The sequence below is a fragment of the Hydra vulgaris genome, chromosome 12, assembly GCF_038396675.1.
Source record: "Hydra vulgaris chromosome 12, alternate assembly HydraT2T_AEP".
Taxonomy (NCBI): domain Eukaryota; kingdom Metazoa; phylum Cnidaria; class Hydrozoa; order Anthoathecata; family Hydridae; genus Hydra; species Hydra vulgaris.
The window spans coordinates 67,117,501-67,132,810 of record NC_088931.1 but is presented as its reverse complement, the minus strand read 5'-3'; the positions used below and the strand labels follow the sequence as shown (position 1 = coordinate 67,132,810).

Sequence of the window (15,310 nt, the reverse complement as noted above, 5' to 3'; positions counted from 1 at the left end):
CGTCATATTGATATTCCCAACTATCCAACTTTTTTACACCACACAAATTTATCAAGATTTCTAATCACTTTTAAACAGCCTTCCAAATTTACTTCCATTTTCAAACAACAGCTTTGTTATATATATATAAATTTACAAAAAAAATAATTGTTTCTAATATATTTGAGGGGGGGGGGGGGGCAATCGCCCCCATCGCCCCCATCACCCCCCTTCTATGGATATGTCCTTGATATATAATATCAATTAATATAATAATTGTTTTCATTGCAAAAAATCTGTAGCTTGCAACAAAAATCTGATGTCAGATTTGAATTCAGCGTATCAAAATTAAGTTGGGTCATGGCACCCCCTACCGTGAAGAACCGTGGTTTTTAAATTTTTCGTCAGTAAATTTTTTATGTTTTTTTTTTTTTAATTTATTTTTTTAGTGTTGTTTTAAACAAAACTAACTTATTTGATTAATAAATAGTTTTTAAAAAGATGTATTTTTAAAGATTTGAGATGTTTTTTTACCCGCAAATGATTTTTAATTTCTTTCTTAAGAAAATCTTTAACAGTAAAAATAGTTTGTTTACTTTTTTTACGGCTTAAAACTTATATAATTTTTTTGATAAAAGTTTAAAATAGTTGTAAAAACATTGAATATTTTAAATTTTATCAAAAAATATTAGTATTTTTTGTATAACATTGTTTAATCTTTTACTCAGTAGGTGATTACGAAAATTATAATAGTTAGCACTTACCGTTTATAAAAATATTTTTTCGGACGTGTTTTATTTTGCGAAGTTCTCTCTCTAAAAAAACCATTTCAGTTCAACTCAATTACCAATTAAAGGTAATTTAACCCTAGGGAGTATTTATTTAATATGTTTTTTATACTTTGTTTATTATGTGAAATGAATTTAACCCTTGGGAGTATTTATTTGATATGTTTTTTATACTTTGTTTATTATGTGAAATGAATTTAACCCTAGGGAGTATTTATTTGATATGTTTTTTATACTTTGTTTATTATGTGAAATGAATTCGATTAGAAAGATGCAAGGTTCAAAAAAGAAAAAAAATATTCAAAAAAAGCTTTTGTATTCAGAAAAACAACTGCTTGCAGCACTTAGAGCTTCAAATAAAGGTGAAAAAATTTTAAGTGTCAGCAAAAAGTTGAATGATCCTGAAAGTACCTTTATCGACAATATACCTTTAACGACAAATTATCTGGTAAAAGCCAACTCAAACGGCAAAACTCTGGCCTTAAATCATATCTTGGAGAAGAAATAGAGAATGAATTGATTGCTTGGTTAATGCAGTGCGCTAACATGGGTTTTGCGATAACAAAAAAGTTATTAATTAAGGCGGTACAAAAAAAAAGTTATAGTGCGAGACCTCTAGCTCGACAAATTAGTCGAGTTAGAGGTCTTATAATTGAAGTATCGATAAGAAAATGGTTTAATGAGGTGTATGAATTATTAGGCGATGATGCGTAATACCTTAATGATCCATCTCATATATTTAATTTAGACGAAACTGGTTTTGAGTTAGCACCAAAAACTGGAAAAGTAATTGGCATTAGAGGAAGAAATGTTTATGAAGAATGCAACAACAGCGATAAGGAAAACCTTACAACTCTATTTTGCGTAAATGCAAATCGTGAACTTGCACCATCATTAACATTGTACAAGTATGCTCGAATGCTAAAAACTATTGCTGCTGCTGTACCACAAGGTTGGGGACTCGGTAAAAGTGACAGCGGCTGGATGACCGCCAAATGCTTTTATGAGTACTTCACAAATGTGTTAGTACCATATTTGAAATCTTTTAATACACAATTACCTATATATATGTTCATGGATGGAAATCGCTCGGATCTGTCTAAAGAGCTCAGCATGTATTGCTCTTCGGAAAGAATTCATTTGATTTCGTTGTTTCCTAATGCTACACACATCTTACAACTATTAGATGTGTCAGTTTTCGAATCAATGAAAAAAAAAAGGTAGAACATTTGTCGGCAATTTAAATTGGATAACGATTTTAATGAAATTTGAAAAGAAAATGTACCAATGTTGTTGAATAATTTTGTCATGGATCCAAATATGAAAAAAAATATTATTAACGGATTTAGGTCGACAGGAATATTCCCATTAAATGCGAATAATGTTGATTATAAAAAAGTAATTCAACGTGTTAAATTGAATTCCACAATTGATAATAATGAAACGAATCTTTCAAGCCATAATAACGTGGGAAACTTATTTGAAAACAACGTTGCACTTGAAGTATTGCTACAGTTTGAAAAAACTGGAAATAAAGAATGGGGAGGTAAAACTGACTTCAGAGAATTATTTAATTTTTGGAAAAATTTAGATTTAACGATAGCTCCAAACAAACCATAAATTTAATAGAAGCCAACAATAATGTATTGAACAATGAAATCGATAAAGAATCGTATTAAGATATTAGCAGTACGCAAAATGAAATCGTATCTAGTAATGTTAGCGAATTTGGAAAAAGTGTAATAATTGATGAATCCGGTGAAAGTATATCAGCAGCAGATCCACCAGATTCAAATAAAAAAATAGTAAAAGATGTAAACCCATTACAAGTTGAACGATTACCGAGCGTTGTAACTTCATCCAAATGGTTAGAGATTCAAATAACTAGAGAAAATGCAAAGGAAGAAGAAGATATCAAAAATATTGAACGTAAAAATAAAGCTGCTGAAAAAAAAGAATTGAAAGAAAAAGAAAAACAAGAAAAATCTAAAAGAAAACAAACTGTAACAAAAGAAAAGAAAAATAAAAGACAAAAAAAAAACATTAAAAAAAAGAATTTCAAAAGAAAAAAAGTTTAAATTCAGAAAAAAGCTTCGGGTGATAATTTTATGACCAATATCTTCTTTGTTTTGTAATCATATTAAATTTATGTATTTGTTTCTTGATTTAAATATATAAAAGTAAAACTAAAATATACGATTTTTTTTCATGCACGGTAGGCGGAGAATCGATTACGGTAGGTGGTGCTTTATCACGGTAGGTAAAGAAACGTACTAGATCTTCCAAAAAATTAAAAATAACATTAAAAGAATAGCTTTACTCAAATTCGAATTATATAATTTAGTTAATAATTGAGTATAAAATATTAATTCGAAAACCCTAAATAAAAATCTGTTATAGTTTTGGAATTAAGAAGTTTTGAAGTTAAAAGTTTTCTTAAAGTCGCGGTAGGTGGTGCCATGACCCTAAGAGCAAACGTCAAAATTATTGTAATAAGTTTTTTGTTGACCTGTGAAATCTAACATTTTTCAGATATCTTTAAAAAAAACTATAAAATATAAATTAAAAATTTATAAAAAAAATTATTTTTACTTTTGAAATAAAAAAACAATAATTTGTTATTAATGTTTTTTAATAATGTAGTTTTAACGTTATCTAAAAAAAAAAGGCACTTTATTAAAAGTGAGGAGTTTATTGCCATTTTCTATTGTTGTTTTGAGTCACTGTGCTATGCAACACTGTGGTTTTCTACTCATAGCTTAAATGTAAGAACTCATAAATCCTGTCAACATAAATATTCTAGCTTTCAGCAATATTTTTTTTGCTCACATTTATTTGATTTGCTATTTGATTTTCATTGAGGAGACAACATTTTATTTATAGGTTTTACAAAAACAATTCTTGTTTTTGATAAGTTATTATCAACCAAAATTAAATAGAATGACCAGTATTGTGTTGTATATGCATCGACAAGGCGTCTTATGCGGCTTTATTTTTTTATTTATTTTTTTTCTATTTGACGTTTTATATAGAGTAAAACCGTGTCAAACCGCTCACCATATCTGTACACTGATCGAAACTATCAAATAAAAACTTTATTTGCTGGAGATTTTAACGTGGACTATCTCAAATATGGTGAAAATATTTTAGAGTTTAAATAGAGTTTGGAATGGTGCCTATAATAAAGAAACCAACAAGAATCACGCAAAACTGTTATTCTGCGATCGACAATATTTTCACAAACACTCTTTTCCATTCCACAGGCATTATTCGAAGTGACATAAGAGACCATTTTCCAGTCTTTGCAATTTTCAAAAAACCAAAAAATATACTAAAAAAAAATTCATTCTTAAAAAAAAGAATCTTTACCACCCAAACAAAAATATGTTTAAACTAGAGTTGTCTTCTATAAATTGGAACTTTGTATTTCTCGAGACATGCGCTAACAAAAGCTACAACCTATTTCTAAATAAATTTCTTAATTTGTACGACAAGCATTTTCCTAACAAAACAAAAACTAAAAGACTTCTCAACCCTTGGTTCTCAAAAAACCTTTTAAAGTGTTCGAAGCGAAAACAAAAGCTATATATACGTTTTATTAAATCAAAGAAAGATCACAACAAGCATAATTACTTAAACCACAAACGTCTATATGAAAGAACCAAAAAAATAGCCCGAACTACATATTTCAAAAACAAGCTATTGAGCCTAAAAGGTAACGGGAAAAAAACATGGGATGCAATTAAACTGATTCTCGGTAAACAAAAAATTCACAATAAAGTCTTACCCAGCGTGATTACCGTTGACGACACTCAGATCTCTGATGGTAAATCGGTAGCAACAAATTTTAATGAGTTTTTCGTAAACATAGGTCAAAACTTAGCCAGTAAAATTAAACACACTACGGTTCATTTCTCGAACTATTTATCAAAGTCTGATAAAAACTTAGAATTTAAAAAACTCACTAGTAAAGAACTTGAGGATTCGATGAAAAAACTCAATACTAATAAAGCAACAGGTTATGATTTTATTTCAGCAAGCATAATCAAAGATTGCTATGGATTTATTAAAGATTTTTTATTAGATGTTTTTGATAAATCGCTCAATACAGGTGTTTTTCCAAATAAACTTAAAATTGCAATTATTACACCCATTTTTATAACAGGAGATGAAAGTCTGGTTTTCAAATTATCGACCTATTTCAGTGTTACCAGTTTTTTCTAAAATCCTCGAGCGTATCATGTATAATAGGCTATTTTCCTTTTTGGACGAAAACAATCTTCTTTATTGTAACCAATATTGTTTTCGATCAAATTACTCTACGGAGCATGCACTTATGCAACTAGTTGAAGTTATCAGTGGAGCATCTTCTCATAACAATTTCACTTTAGGTATATTTCTAGATTTGTCAAAAGCGTTCGATACCGTTAACCATCAAACTTTACTAGATAAAATAAAATATTATGGAATATGTCATACATACCATAAATGGTTTACCAGTTACTTAACTGATAGAAAACAGTTTATATCTCTAAATGACGGTTTTCAGACAAACAAACTTATTATCTGATAATATTTTAAGTTCCTTTACTATTTCTAATATGCGTCAACGATCTATATAAAGCATCAAATACTATGTCTACCATCATGTTTGCAGATGACACCACTTTATTTCATTCTCACAATAACATTATTTCTCTATTTCAAGTTGCAAACAATGAACTAGAACAAAAATCAATCTGGCTTAACGCGAACAGCCGATCTTTAAACACTGTTAAAACTAAGTTTTTCTTATTCCATTCTAAACGAAAGTTTCAATATATTCCTAAATCCTTACCAATGCTATATATAAATAACATGGAAAATGAGCGCTCTTTTACAAATAAATTACTTGGTGTCTTAATAGATGAAAACTTATCCTGGAGAGATCATATTAAATATATTAGCAATAAAATCTCAAGAAATATTGGTATTTTATATAAAACCCGTCAAATCTTAGACAAATCTACCCTAACTCAGCTATATTTTGCATTCGTACATAGCTATTTATCGTATGGCAATATTGTTTGGGGTAGTACAAACAAATCTAAACTCAAATGTCTCCTCAAACAAAAAAATTATGCAGCACGCATTATTTATTTTCAAAATCGCTTCACAAACGCTAAACCTCTTCTAAGAAGTATGATATTTTTTCAAAAATATCAAACCGATACAACACTCGATCAACCGGAAATTATAAAAAACCTTTCCCTATATCAAAACTTACGTGCTTTGCCATTTCCTATCGTGGCCCAATGCTATGGAACCATTTTACAAGCATGAGTTGTAAACTAAGAGAAGCCAATAACTCTCAAAAATTCAAAAAGAACATAATTGAATTAATTGTCAATCAAGATTCCTTACTTGATTTTTTCTAACAATAAACTTTTGCTGTCTTTTTTATTATCAAAGGTTACTGATGATAAAATTTTATCTTCTTCAGGTTCTCCAGTCTTGAAACTACTATATATGATAACTTTAACGGGGAGTCGATACTTTTTATAAATTTCTTATCGTTACAAACAAAATAGTACTAGAACCAAAACTAATATAAAAATAATTTTAACACTATCTCGTTGGAAATTCAATTTCCATTCTAATAGTATAACTTTTATGCAGCTAGAACAAAAAGTTAAGTAAAAAAGTAAAAAAAACTCTCTTTTCTGATAAAACCGCGCACACGATTAATTACTAAGTTTAGTGGCTGAGCGCCTATCTTTATCTAATTAACAAGGTGTTAATTCCGGTTTAATTAAAAATGAGTTATTATGTTATTTGTTAATGTTATTTTATGTTACGTTATTTGTTTGTACAACCATAGCTTATTAATTAAATTAGGTAAAAACGTTAAAACTCAAATCAAATGCTATATTACTTCTCAAATTAATCATCATTCACTCAATTCATCTCAACTCACTCACTTCAAAATGTTAACTAAAAAAGCATACAAATAAGATGATATACTAGTCGCATTAATTGATATGAAAGAAAACAATACGTCACTGAGAAAAGCTGCATTCTAACATGGCGTACGAGTATCAACACTCAAGTCGTGCATTTAAATTTACTGGCAACAACGAAAAAAATCATTATTCTGTTAATAATTGTTGCAATGCTGATGGGCATTTTGCACCACCATTAGTGATATACAAAGTCAAAATAAACTTTCGTCCTGATACGGCAAAAGGTGGTCCAGTTGGTACAAAATATTCAATTCTAAAATCGAGTTGAAAGGAGCACAATAAGTTAATGAATGGCTGAAAGAATTATTTATACCCAAAACTGAGTAAATTGGTGGTATTTATATTTTAGTACTAGATGGGAATACGACTCACTTGACTTTGGAAGCGGTATTGCTGTGCAAAAAAGACAATATAATCTTGAATATATTGTCTACCAGAGCATTCTTAAAAAATTCTACAACCATCGGATAAAAGGCTTCTACCCTATGGTTGTAAAATATGTGAAGAATGCTCTTGGCAATACACACTTTGAGCCTATTGACATAGCAATAGACACTTAGTGTTTATTGACATGGTAACAGACGCTAAGTGTCTATTGGCATGGCAACAGACGCTAAGTGTCTATTGGCATGGCAACAGACGCTAAGTGTCTATTGACATGACAACAGACACTGAGTGTCTATTGACATGGCAACAGACACTGATTGTCTATTGACCTTGTCTGCTCTACGAGAATGGTATATATTTTACATGCTTGCATGCAATTGCTGGTTTCCCGTTCACTGCCTTATTTCCACTTAATAAAAACAACATAAATCACAAGTCATTAGCAATCAAACCAAAGCTGATCCAACATCATCATCTTTAACAGCCTCCACAGCACCTATACCATTTTGCTCAACTAAACACCGATTGCCATCTTTATCAACTACGCCAGCTCGAGTTTTGGTAGGTATCAAGCATGTGTTGAGCGCTGCAAAAACAAGAAATTAAAACTTCGATTAAGAAATCAAAGCAGTGTAGCATATCAAAACTTGGCAGAAAAGGTATTACCGAAGAAAATATGATCGAGTTCCTCAAACATAAAGGTGAAGAAAAAGCAACAAAAGAAGCTGTAAAAGTTGCTAAACTTTAAGCAAAACAATTATGAGCAACAATAACAGCAAAACAATAACGAAAAAAATGCACCTGCAGCCAAACGATTAAAAGTTTCAATATGTCAAAAGTGAACAGTACAATTACACACAAAAATGTTACAATATGAGAACTCGATGTGTCGGGAATGGTTATACAAAGAAACATGTTTACCAAAAAAAAATATTGTTGATGCAAAAAAAGTAAAAATTTAATATAGTTTCTTAAATAAAAGTAATTAAGTAAAAGTAAATAAAAATAACACCAAAGTAAATAATTAAAAAAAACAATTTTTGCGGTTCTTTCTGAATTTTTTTAAGGGCACTCCTATAATTGGTCCCAGCAGTCCGAAAATACAAAAAATTTGAATTTTTGTACACATAACTATGTTTAAAAATTAAAACATTCTGTAATTTCGGTATGATATAGACAGTGACGGATATGATTGACAGTGACGTGATATGATATAAACAGTGACGGATCCAAGATTTTCTTGTGGTTGTGATGGTGGTAGTGGTTGTGGGGGTGGGGGAGGTGATATTGGAATATTTTTGTATTTTGTATAACATTTGCGTCTCCTAAAAAAAAAAAAAAAAATCCTCCATTTCTAATATATTTTACGACTTTCAGATCCTGGTGGTGGCGTTGGTGGGTGATGCTTACCCCCTACCCCCTGGATCAGTCACTGCATATGGAGGACATAGGGTCACTTAAAAATATTTCAAAAATACCATTAGAGTTATTTTTGAAGCCTGATATATCTGATTTTAGATTATGTTTTGTTTTGCAAAAGATGATGAGAATGGTCAGTCCTATCCATTTGAATACATGTTATGTATTTTTGCGAGGGGGGGGAGGGGTGATGGTTTAAACAAATTATTTCCTTCATATTTTAAATTAAAAATATTTTCAAATTTTTTTCTTAAGAAATATAATTTTAAAGTTTTCAGCCAAGATTCTTAATCTGTTATCTGAAATTTTAGATGTTGATCAGCACTAACCAGTAAATTAACTTGGTTATGTTCTTCGCTTCTGAAAGTTTTAATAAGTCTTGACCAAGCTTAATAGCATGTTGTACACTTTCATTTACAACAAGAAGACCAGTGACGTAATTTCTAAATCTAATATAATCAGGAAATAAGTCCCAGTTTGATAAACTGATTTTGTCAAACTGGGACTTATTTAAGCCATTAGGTCTCATGTAATGTCATTTTTAATAAATAAAAAAAAACCCAGCTTTCGGGACCATTGAAGTTTTCAACTTTTTTTGTTATTTTTATTTTCATTGTCAATAAAAATTTCAGAACTCAGTTTTCCTATCTTATAACTGCAAGGCTTAGCTGTATAAGATAATTTAAGAGCTAATTTATGTAACTGAACTGCAGGTAAACATTTATCTGCAAGACACATCACCACAAATCTTTCATATAAATACCAATTGTATTTTTTAAGTAACTTCAGAACAGCTTCTGCTGGTTTAAGACAGAACTCAGAATATTATATCAGTTCATTAATAGCTTTAAGCTCTAAAGAAGGTGCTGTGGCAGTGATAGGAGCTTTAATAAACAATGGAACATAAAACTGATAGTGCTGTTAATGAAGCTATTTCATGAATCAGCTTTCCCTCTTGCAATGGTATTATATTAGGACCCAAGCTACTAAATTGAGGCTAAAGAAGGTCATATATTATCATATAATAAACTCATATCATATAATAAACTACATGTGCCATAAAACTGACATAATGTAAAACTATCAGAAATCTAAAGCGAAAGTCTTAAACTTTAATTTAGATTTTATTATTAGACAATTTTGAAGAAGTCTTAATGATTCAGAGCCTAAATTTTTATAAAAAACTTCATTGTTAAAACTTATAGTCAAATACATTATCTAATTAGCAAACAAGCCAACCTGCTTTCCCAAAAAAAGGAGTCAAATCTCTTCAGGTTATCATAATTTACCTTTTTTTTAAGAAATTGATTTCTATTTATACTTGAACCTTTCATATAACTCAGTCTTTGGTCCACTTGTATTACCTCCAGTAAGAACACTTCAAAAGTGCTGAAAGGTATTTATTTCAAATCACTTTTTTAAATTTTAATAACAAGGTGAGTCAATTAACTTATTGAGAAATATTTACAATTAAATATTTAATTATACTTTGTTTATATTATCTTTTTTCAATATTTACCTTTATATGTAGTTCATAAACATGGCAACAAGCCATCCAAATCAAAGCTTTTCCTCTCCACTGCTCAATTAGAGCACAGATACCTTTTAGCCGACCAGTATTAGTGACTGTGGTGTCAAAGGACAAACATTCAAAATAGTCAAAAAAACTCTCAGTCTTTATAAGACTGGCAGCTTCATTTCTACTATAATTTCTGAGTCAAAATGCAATGTAAGACTTTTACCCTTTGCCAGTATAATAAAGTTGTCTTTAATATTACATGCATTTTTATTTATACTTGACTTTTTCTGCCTCAAAATACTTCGTTTAGAAATAGAATAATCATCTGTCTTTTCGGAACTGTTATTTTTAAGTGAAGCAAGAGTTCCACAAAATCTTTTCCAATGTTTTTTGAAACAAAAAGAAGAACAGCACTTGATTTTTCAATTTTTTGGCTGTAGTAGGCTGGAGATACTACTCATCTTTGTCATCATTGAAAGTATCTAAGCATTTTTTTGTGTCTTCTTTTTTTTCAGTAATCAAAATTTTTCTGTTTTTCTTATGGACTCTTTCATTCTTTGAAATTTTTTTAATTTTTTGTTTTTGTTTTGTTTTTTAAAATTTTTTGCAAAATATCATCTTTACCTAACCTTTTTTTATTACAAGTTCCTTTTTGGTCATTAAGAAAATCTACATCTTCTTGTTTAGTCAATTTAAATCAATTTAAAATGAAACTCTAAATTAAAAAGCATTTTAATATAACAAACACCTGATATGCTTGTCAGTATTAGCAAAAAGAATTCTTACTTTTTGCCAAATTTACGTAAATAATTTTGGAGACAACTGTCTATTTCAATAAGTACTATTGCAGTAAAAAAATTACTATGCAGACATGAAGCTATATTAACTGAAAATATGTTTAGAAACTCATCTCCTAGCATAAGATCTCTGTAATGATAATATTACAATACAGTTTTCTTAGTTTTGATTGTGTGATGTGATGATTTGGTATTCTAATTCTTTTTCCAACAAGTAAAACCTCATGATAAGATATTTTTTGGAACTATTGCTTGTTGATATTATTTTTAGTCACACTGAAATAAAAAAATTTTAAAATTACGGATTTTTTTTCAACTTAATCACCACCACAACCCCACCTCCCAAATATACGTATTTTATAGGTATTCAAATGAGCAGGAATGATTATTTCCATCATCTTTTGCAAAAAAATAAAATAAAATATCTAAAATCAGATATATCAGGCTACTAAAATAACTCTTATGGTATTTTTGAAATATTTTTGAGTAACAATGCCCCCTCCATATTTACAAAAAGTAGAAATTTTTGTTATTTCGGACCTCTGGAACAAATTGACAAGTGTTTTATTCCCCACCCTAATATTTATACATACATGTATATATATATATATATATATATATATATATATATATATATATATATATATATATATATATAAATATATATATATATATATATGTATATATATATATATGTATATATATATATGTATGTATATATATATTTCCATATGGTCTAAGTAGTGCTAATTTATCATACTGATAAAATTAGTTTTTTGTTCCTTATTATTTTTTGTTCTACACTTCATAAAATTTAAAATTAAAAAAATCAATTTTTCAGCTCATCTTAATCTTTATTTCAAGAAATAAAGTGTCAATTTCACTTAAATGATGTTTTAGTTTTACAAACATAAAACATTATTAACATTAATTTCGTTAATGATTGGTGCTCTTATACTTTTAAATAAATGCTTTGAATGTGAAAAACAATTCATAAAATAAAAGTAAGCATATTTGACATTTTAACAAAAAATTAACAAATTGAGCCTATAAATGTTTGTTATATTTGTTAAATATTTGATAAGGAGTCAAATAAAGGCACTTGTGTCTTGGTCAGGATTACAAATGTCGCGTCAATGTAATATTAATGTAATTTAAGTAATGAGCTTTTTTCTATTTACTATTTTATTTATGTAATATAGAGTAAAAGTGTAACTATTTTTAGACTTATCGTGCTCGCTATGAGAGTGAAGGATGCAAAGGTCCTATACATGGTTCTACAGAAAACTGTTTCCCATCCATTAAGGTTAGTTTTTAACAGTAAGCTAAATTGAAATTTATAAAATTGTAATACAATTTTATATCTATATTAGTCTTTATTATTTATTTATGTTTTAGATATTTTAAAAAACAAAATAAACACATCTAAAGCAGAATTTTTAAACCAGAGTGGTCTTGTAAAGTTGTAAGCTTTTAAAATAAGCCTGTAAATAACTCTCATACCATACATGACAGAATACGGCAATTATTTGAGTATTTGGTAAAATTAGAAATTATAGCATTTATTTGAAAGAGTAAATGACTTATAAGTAAATTTTCAATATAATATCATATGCCCTTTCAATTTTCATTAATTTTTTCCTTGTCAGTAGTACATTAAGAAAGGTACTCACGAGTCCTTAATACAAGGATATTAATTTTTAATATAAGGGGTTTAATGATTTTTACTTATCAACAAAAAATTTATATCTTAACTAAAAAAAAAAGTTCATTGAAAATTGGCCTTAAAAATCAGAAAATAATTATTTCAGTCACAAATAAAAACAAAAACTTTCAGTGTAAACAGGCTTTAAATAGTGTCAACCTAGTAAATCTTGATTTGTCAAAGATAAGTTTTATAATTTGTCAAAGTATAGGAACTTCAAAAAGCTTTTGAAGGTCCTATACTTTTCAAATTATAAAACTTATATCAATATATTAAATCCTATTGAAATGATGATAAAATGGCTGTTAAAAAATGTGCCTTTGACCGCATGCCACGTTAGAATTAAATAGTTTTATGCATATTTTGTAAAAAATATTTGTTTTTTACAAAATATATTTTGATTTATAAAGAGAAATTTTTTATAAAAAATACTTAGATTGTAACATCAGATTGGAAATTTTCATGAACTGACCAAGATAAATATAGTAAAAAAAAAACCCCCCTCACCTTTTATTCCCATTCCCCCCCCCCCCCCCTCCCCTCCCTTGTATTAAGGACTCAAGAGTAACCATATATTTCTTATTGCTGCGAAGTAATTCGGCTTTAATGTATTTGCTAATTAAAATAATTTGCTATCTCAAAAAAAAAATTGTTTTTATTCGTGTTGCAAATTACATTTAAAAAAACTGTAATGAGTATAAAATAATTTTAAAAAGTTTTTCAGACATAAATAATTGACTTTGTACAGGTATCAATTTTTTTGTTTTGACAATTGATTTTTAGCCCCAAACATTTTTAGTTATAAAAGTAATACATAAAAATGATTATACTGAAATGAACAAAGTTGCCTAACTTAGTCCCTCTTAGATTAAAAAGAAAAAAAAATCAGTAGGATTAAAGCTTGAGTCATAGTTTAAACATAATTCGGAACCAGTAGTTCATGCAGAGAGCAGTGGCAGCAATACGGTTTTTTGGTGTATAAGATAAATTCAGACAGAAATTTCAAAACAAATATATTTTTATGTCAAATAAGATGCTTTGCATAGATTTCAACCTTAGAGTCAGGAAACAAAAAACCCCTAAACTTTTAGCCCTTCTACAACAACAACAACAAAAAGCAATATATTTACTAGAAATATAGATTTTACATATGCATGTTATAAATTACACAAAATGTATGTAAAGTCTATATTCTGGATGGTTCACAGTCATATAGCCTTGCTATATTGAGGAGAGCGACTATGTACAAAACAAAAACAAAACAAATAACATAGATAATACACACACAGAAAGTTGCTATTAGTCAACATTCATATTTGTATCATATCTTAGACTCATATCTGCACAAACTTGAGATGAATACAAACTTGTAACTCCTTCAAATTGCATTTAAACTTTATATTACCATAGTTTTTTAATGCTAAGAGATTGTGTGAAATTTGAAGTTTATCAATTAATAGAGTAAAAAAATGATAAAATGAAATAGTTGATAAAAAGAAATAGTTGACAACATTTTTTCTTTTGCTCTTAAATAATTATTGATTAAATTTTTTTAAATACTTTTCGATCATATTGTAGAGGATTTTTTTCTGATAATTTTTTTGTTAATAAATTCTACGACTGCCCAATAACTTTTTTTTCTTTTCTTTTTTAAAAAAAAGTAGACACAAAGCTCTCAGAATTGAAATTTATCAATGAACTTAAAACATATTCTTGTATGACTTTTTAAGGTGGTCAAGAATCTTATTTCAAAATTTCCTATTTAAAAAAAAAAAAAAAGTTCTAACTTCTATTAATAAAAATGAACATACTTCTATTAATAAAAACATTTAAATGGACCAATGAATCTAGTTGTATAGTTAAAAGCAGTATATTTCAGTTGTAGATGGACTCGTGGCGTGCCATTATATTTCAGTTGTAGATGGACTCGTGGTGTTGAAAAAAATCTTTCAAATTTACTTACCAACTTATTCGTGACACATTCTGCAGCAACTAGATGTTGGTGTTTTTTTCCATGTCAAAAGAGTTTGGTGCAAACTATTTCAACAGTTTTATGCTGAGATAAAGTTCAGCAGTTTATCAAAAGAATGCTTCAGTCAAAACTTTTCAGCTGGTAATAAGTTTAAAACACAACAATCTAAATCAGGGTGATCAACATTTTAACCACCAGAATTTATTCCAGTAACTAACAGTACACCACCAGTAACTAAACTACGTCAACTAAAGTTAACCTTATACTGTTGTACTTCAAAGTCAGCCTTATATTGTAATACTTTATTAAAAAACTCTCAAAACAGGTGGTATGTATTATGTTTCTTGGCCTACTGTAATTGGCTTGACCTGTATTGTACTTGACCTAATTTATTGCATTTATATGTTGGATTTTTGAAACATGCAGCATAAAAGAGTATTAATACATTGTTCTGCACTGTAAATATTATTGATAAAAAGCTATATTTTTATTCCTATTAACTGCAATTATAATAAATAAAAAATTACAAACCTTTGAATTTATTTCCAATGAAGAGTTGAAGGTAGTCTAAGCAACCTATAAGGTTATTTTTAGTGGTGTTTTAATATATAGCTATCTGATACCTATTTTAGTATTCTGCATTATTTGAATAAACTGAAGCAGGCAATCAGTTAGCAAAAAATCCAGCTAAATATAATTACTCCAAGAAAATCTAACTATTATATAACCATTTTAATAAAAT

General features: G+C 28.5%; 1 protein-coding gene across 6 annotated transcripts in view; it reads left to right on the top strand.

Annotated features, from left to right (window-relative positions):
* Window positions 1–15,310, top strand: part of LOC101236754 (uncharacterized) — a 71,927-nt gene that overhangs the window by 24,277 nt on the left and 32,340 nt on the right. For 4 of the 6 annotated variants that reach the window (XM_065814204.1, XM_065814208.1, XM_065814206.1 and 1 more), the window contains exon 3: window positions 12,117–12,197. In XM_065814204.1, the coding sequence (XP_065670276.1) occupies window positions 12,117–12,197 (81 nt within the window). Of the gene's footprint in view, window positions 1–8,253; window positions 8,438–12,116; window positions 12,198–15,310 lie in introns of those variants that run through there. The other 2 variants (XM_065814207.1, XM_065814210.1) reach the window with 2 other exon arrangements.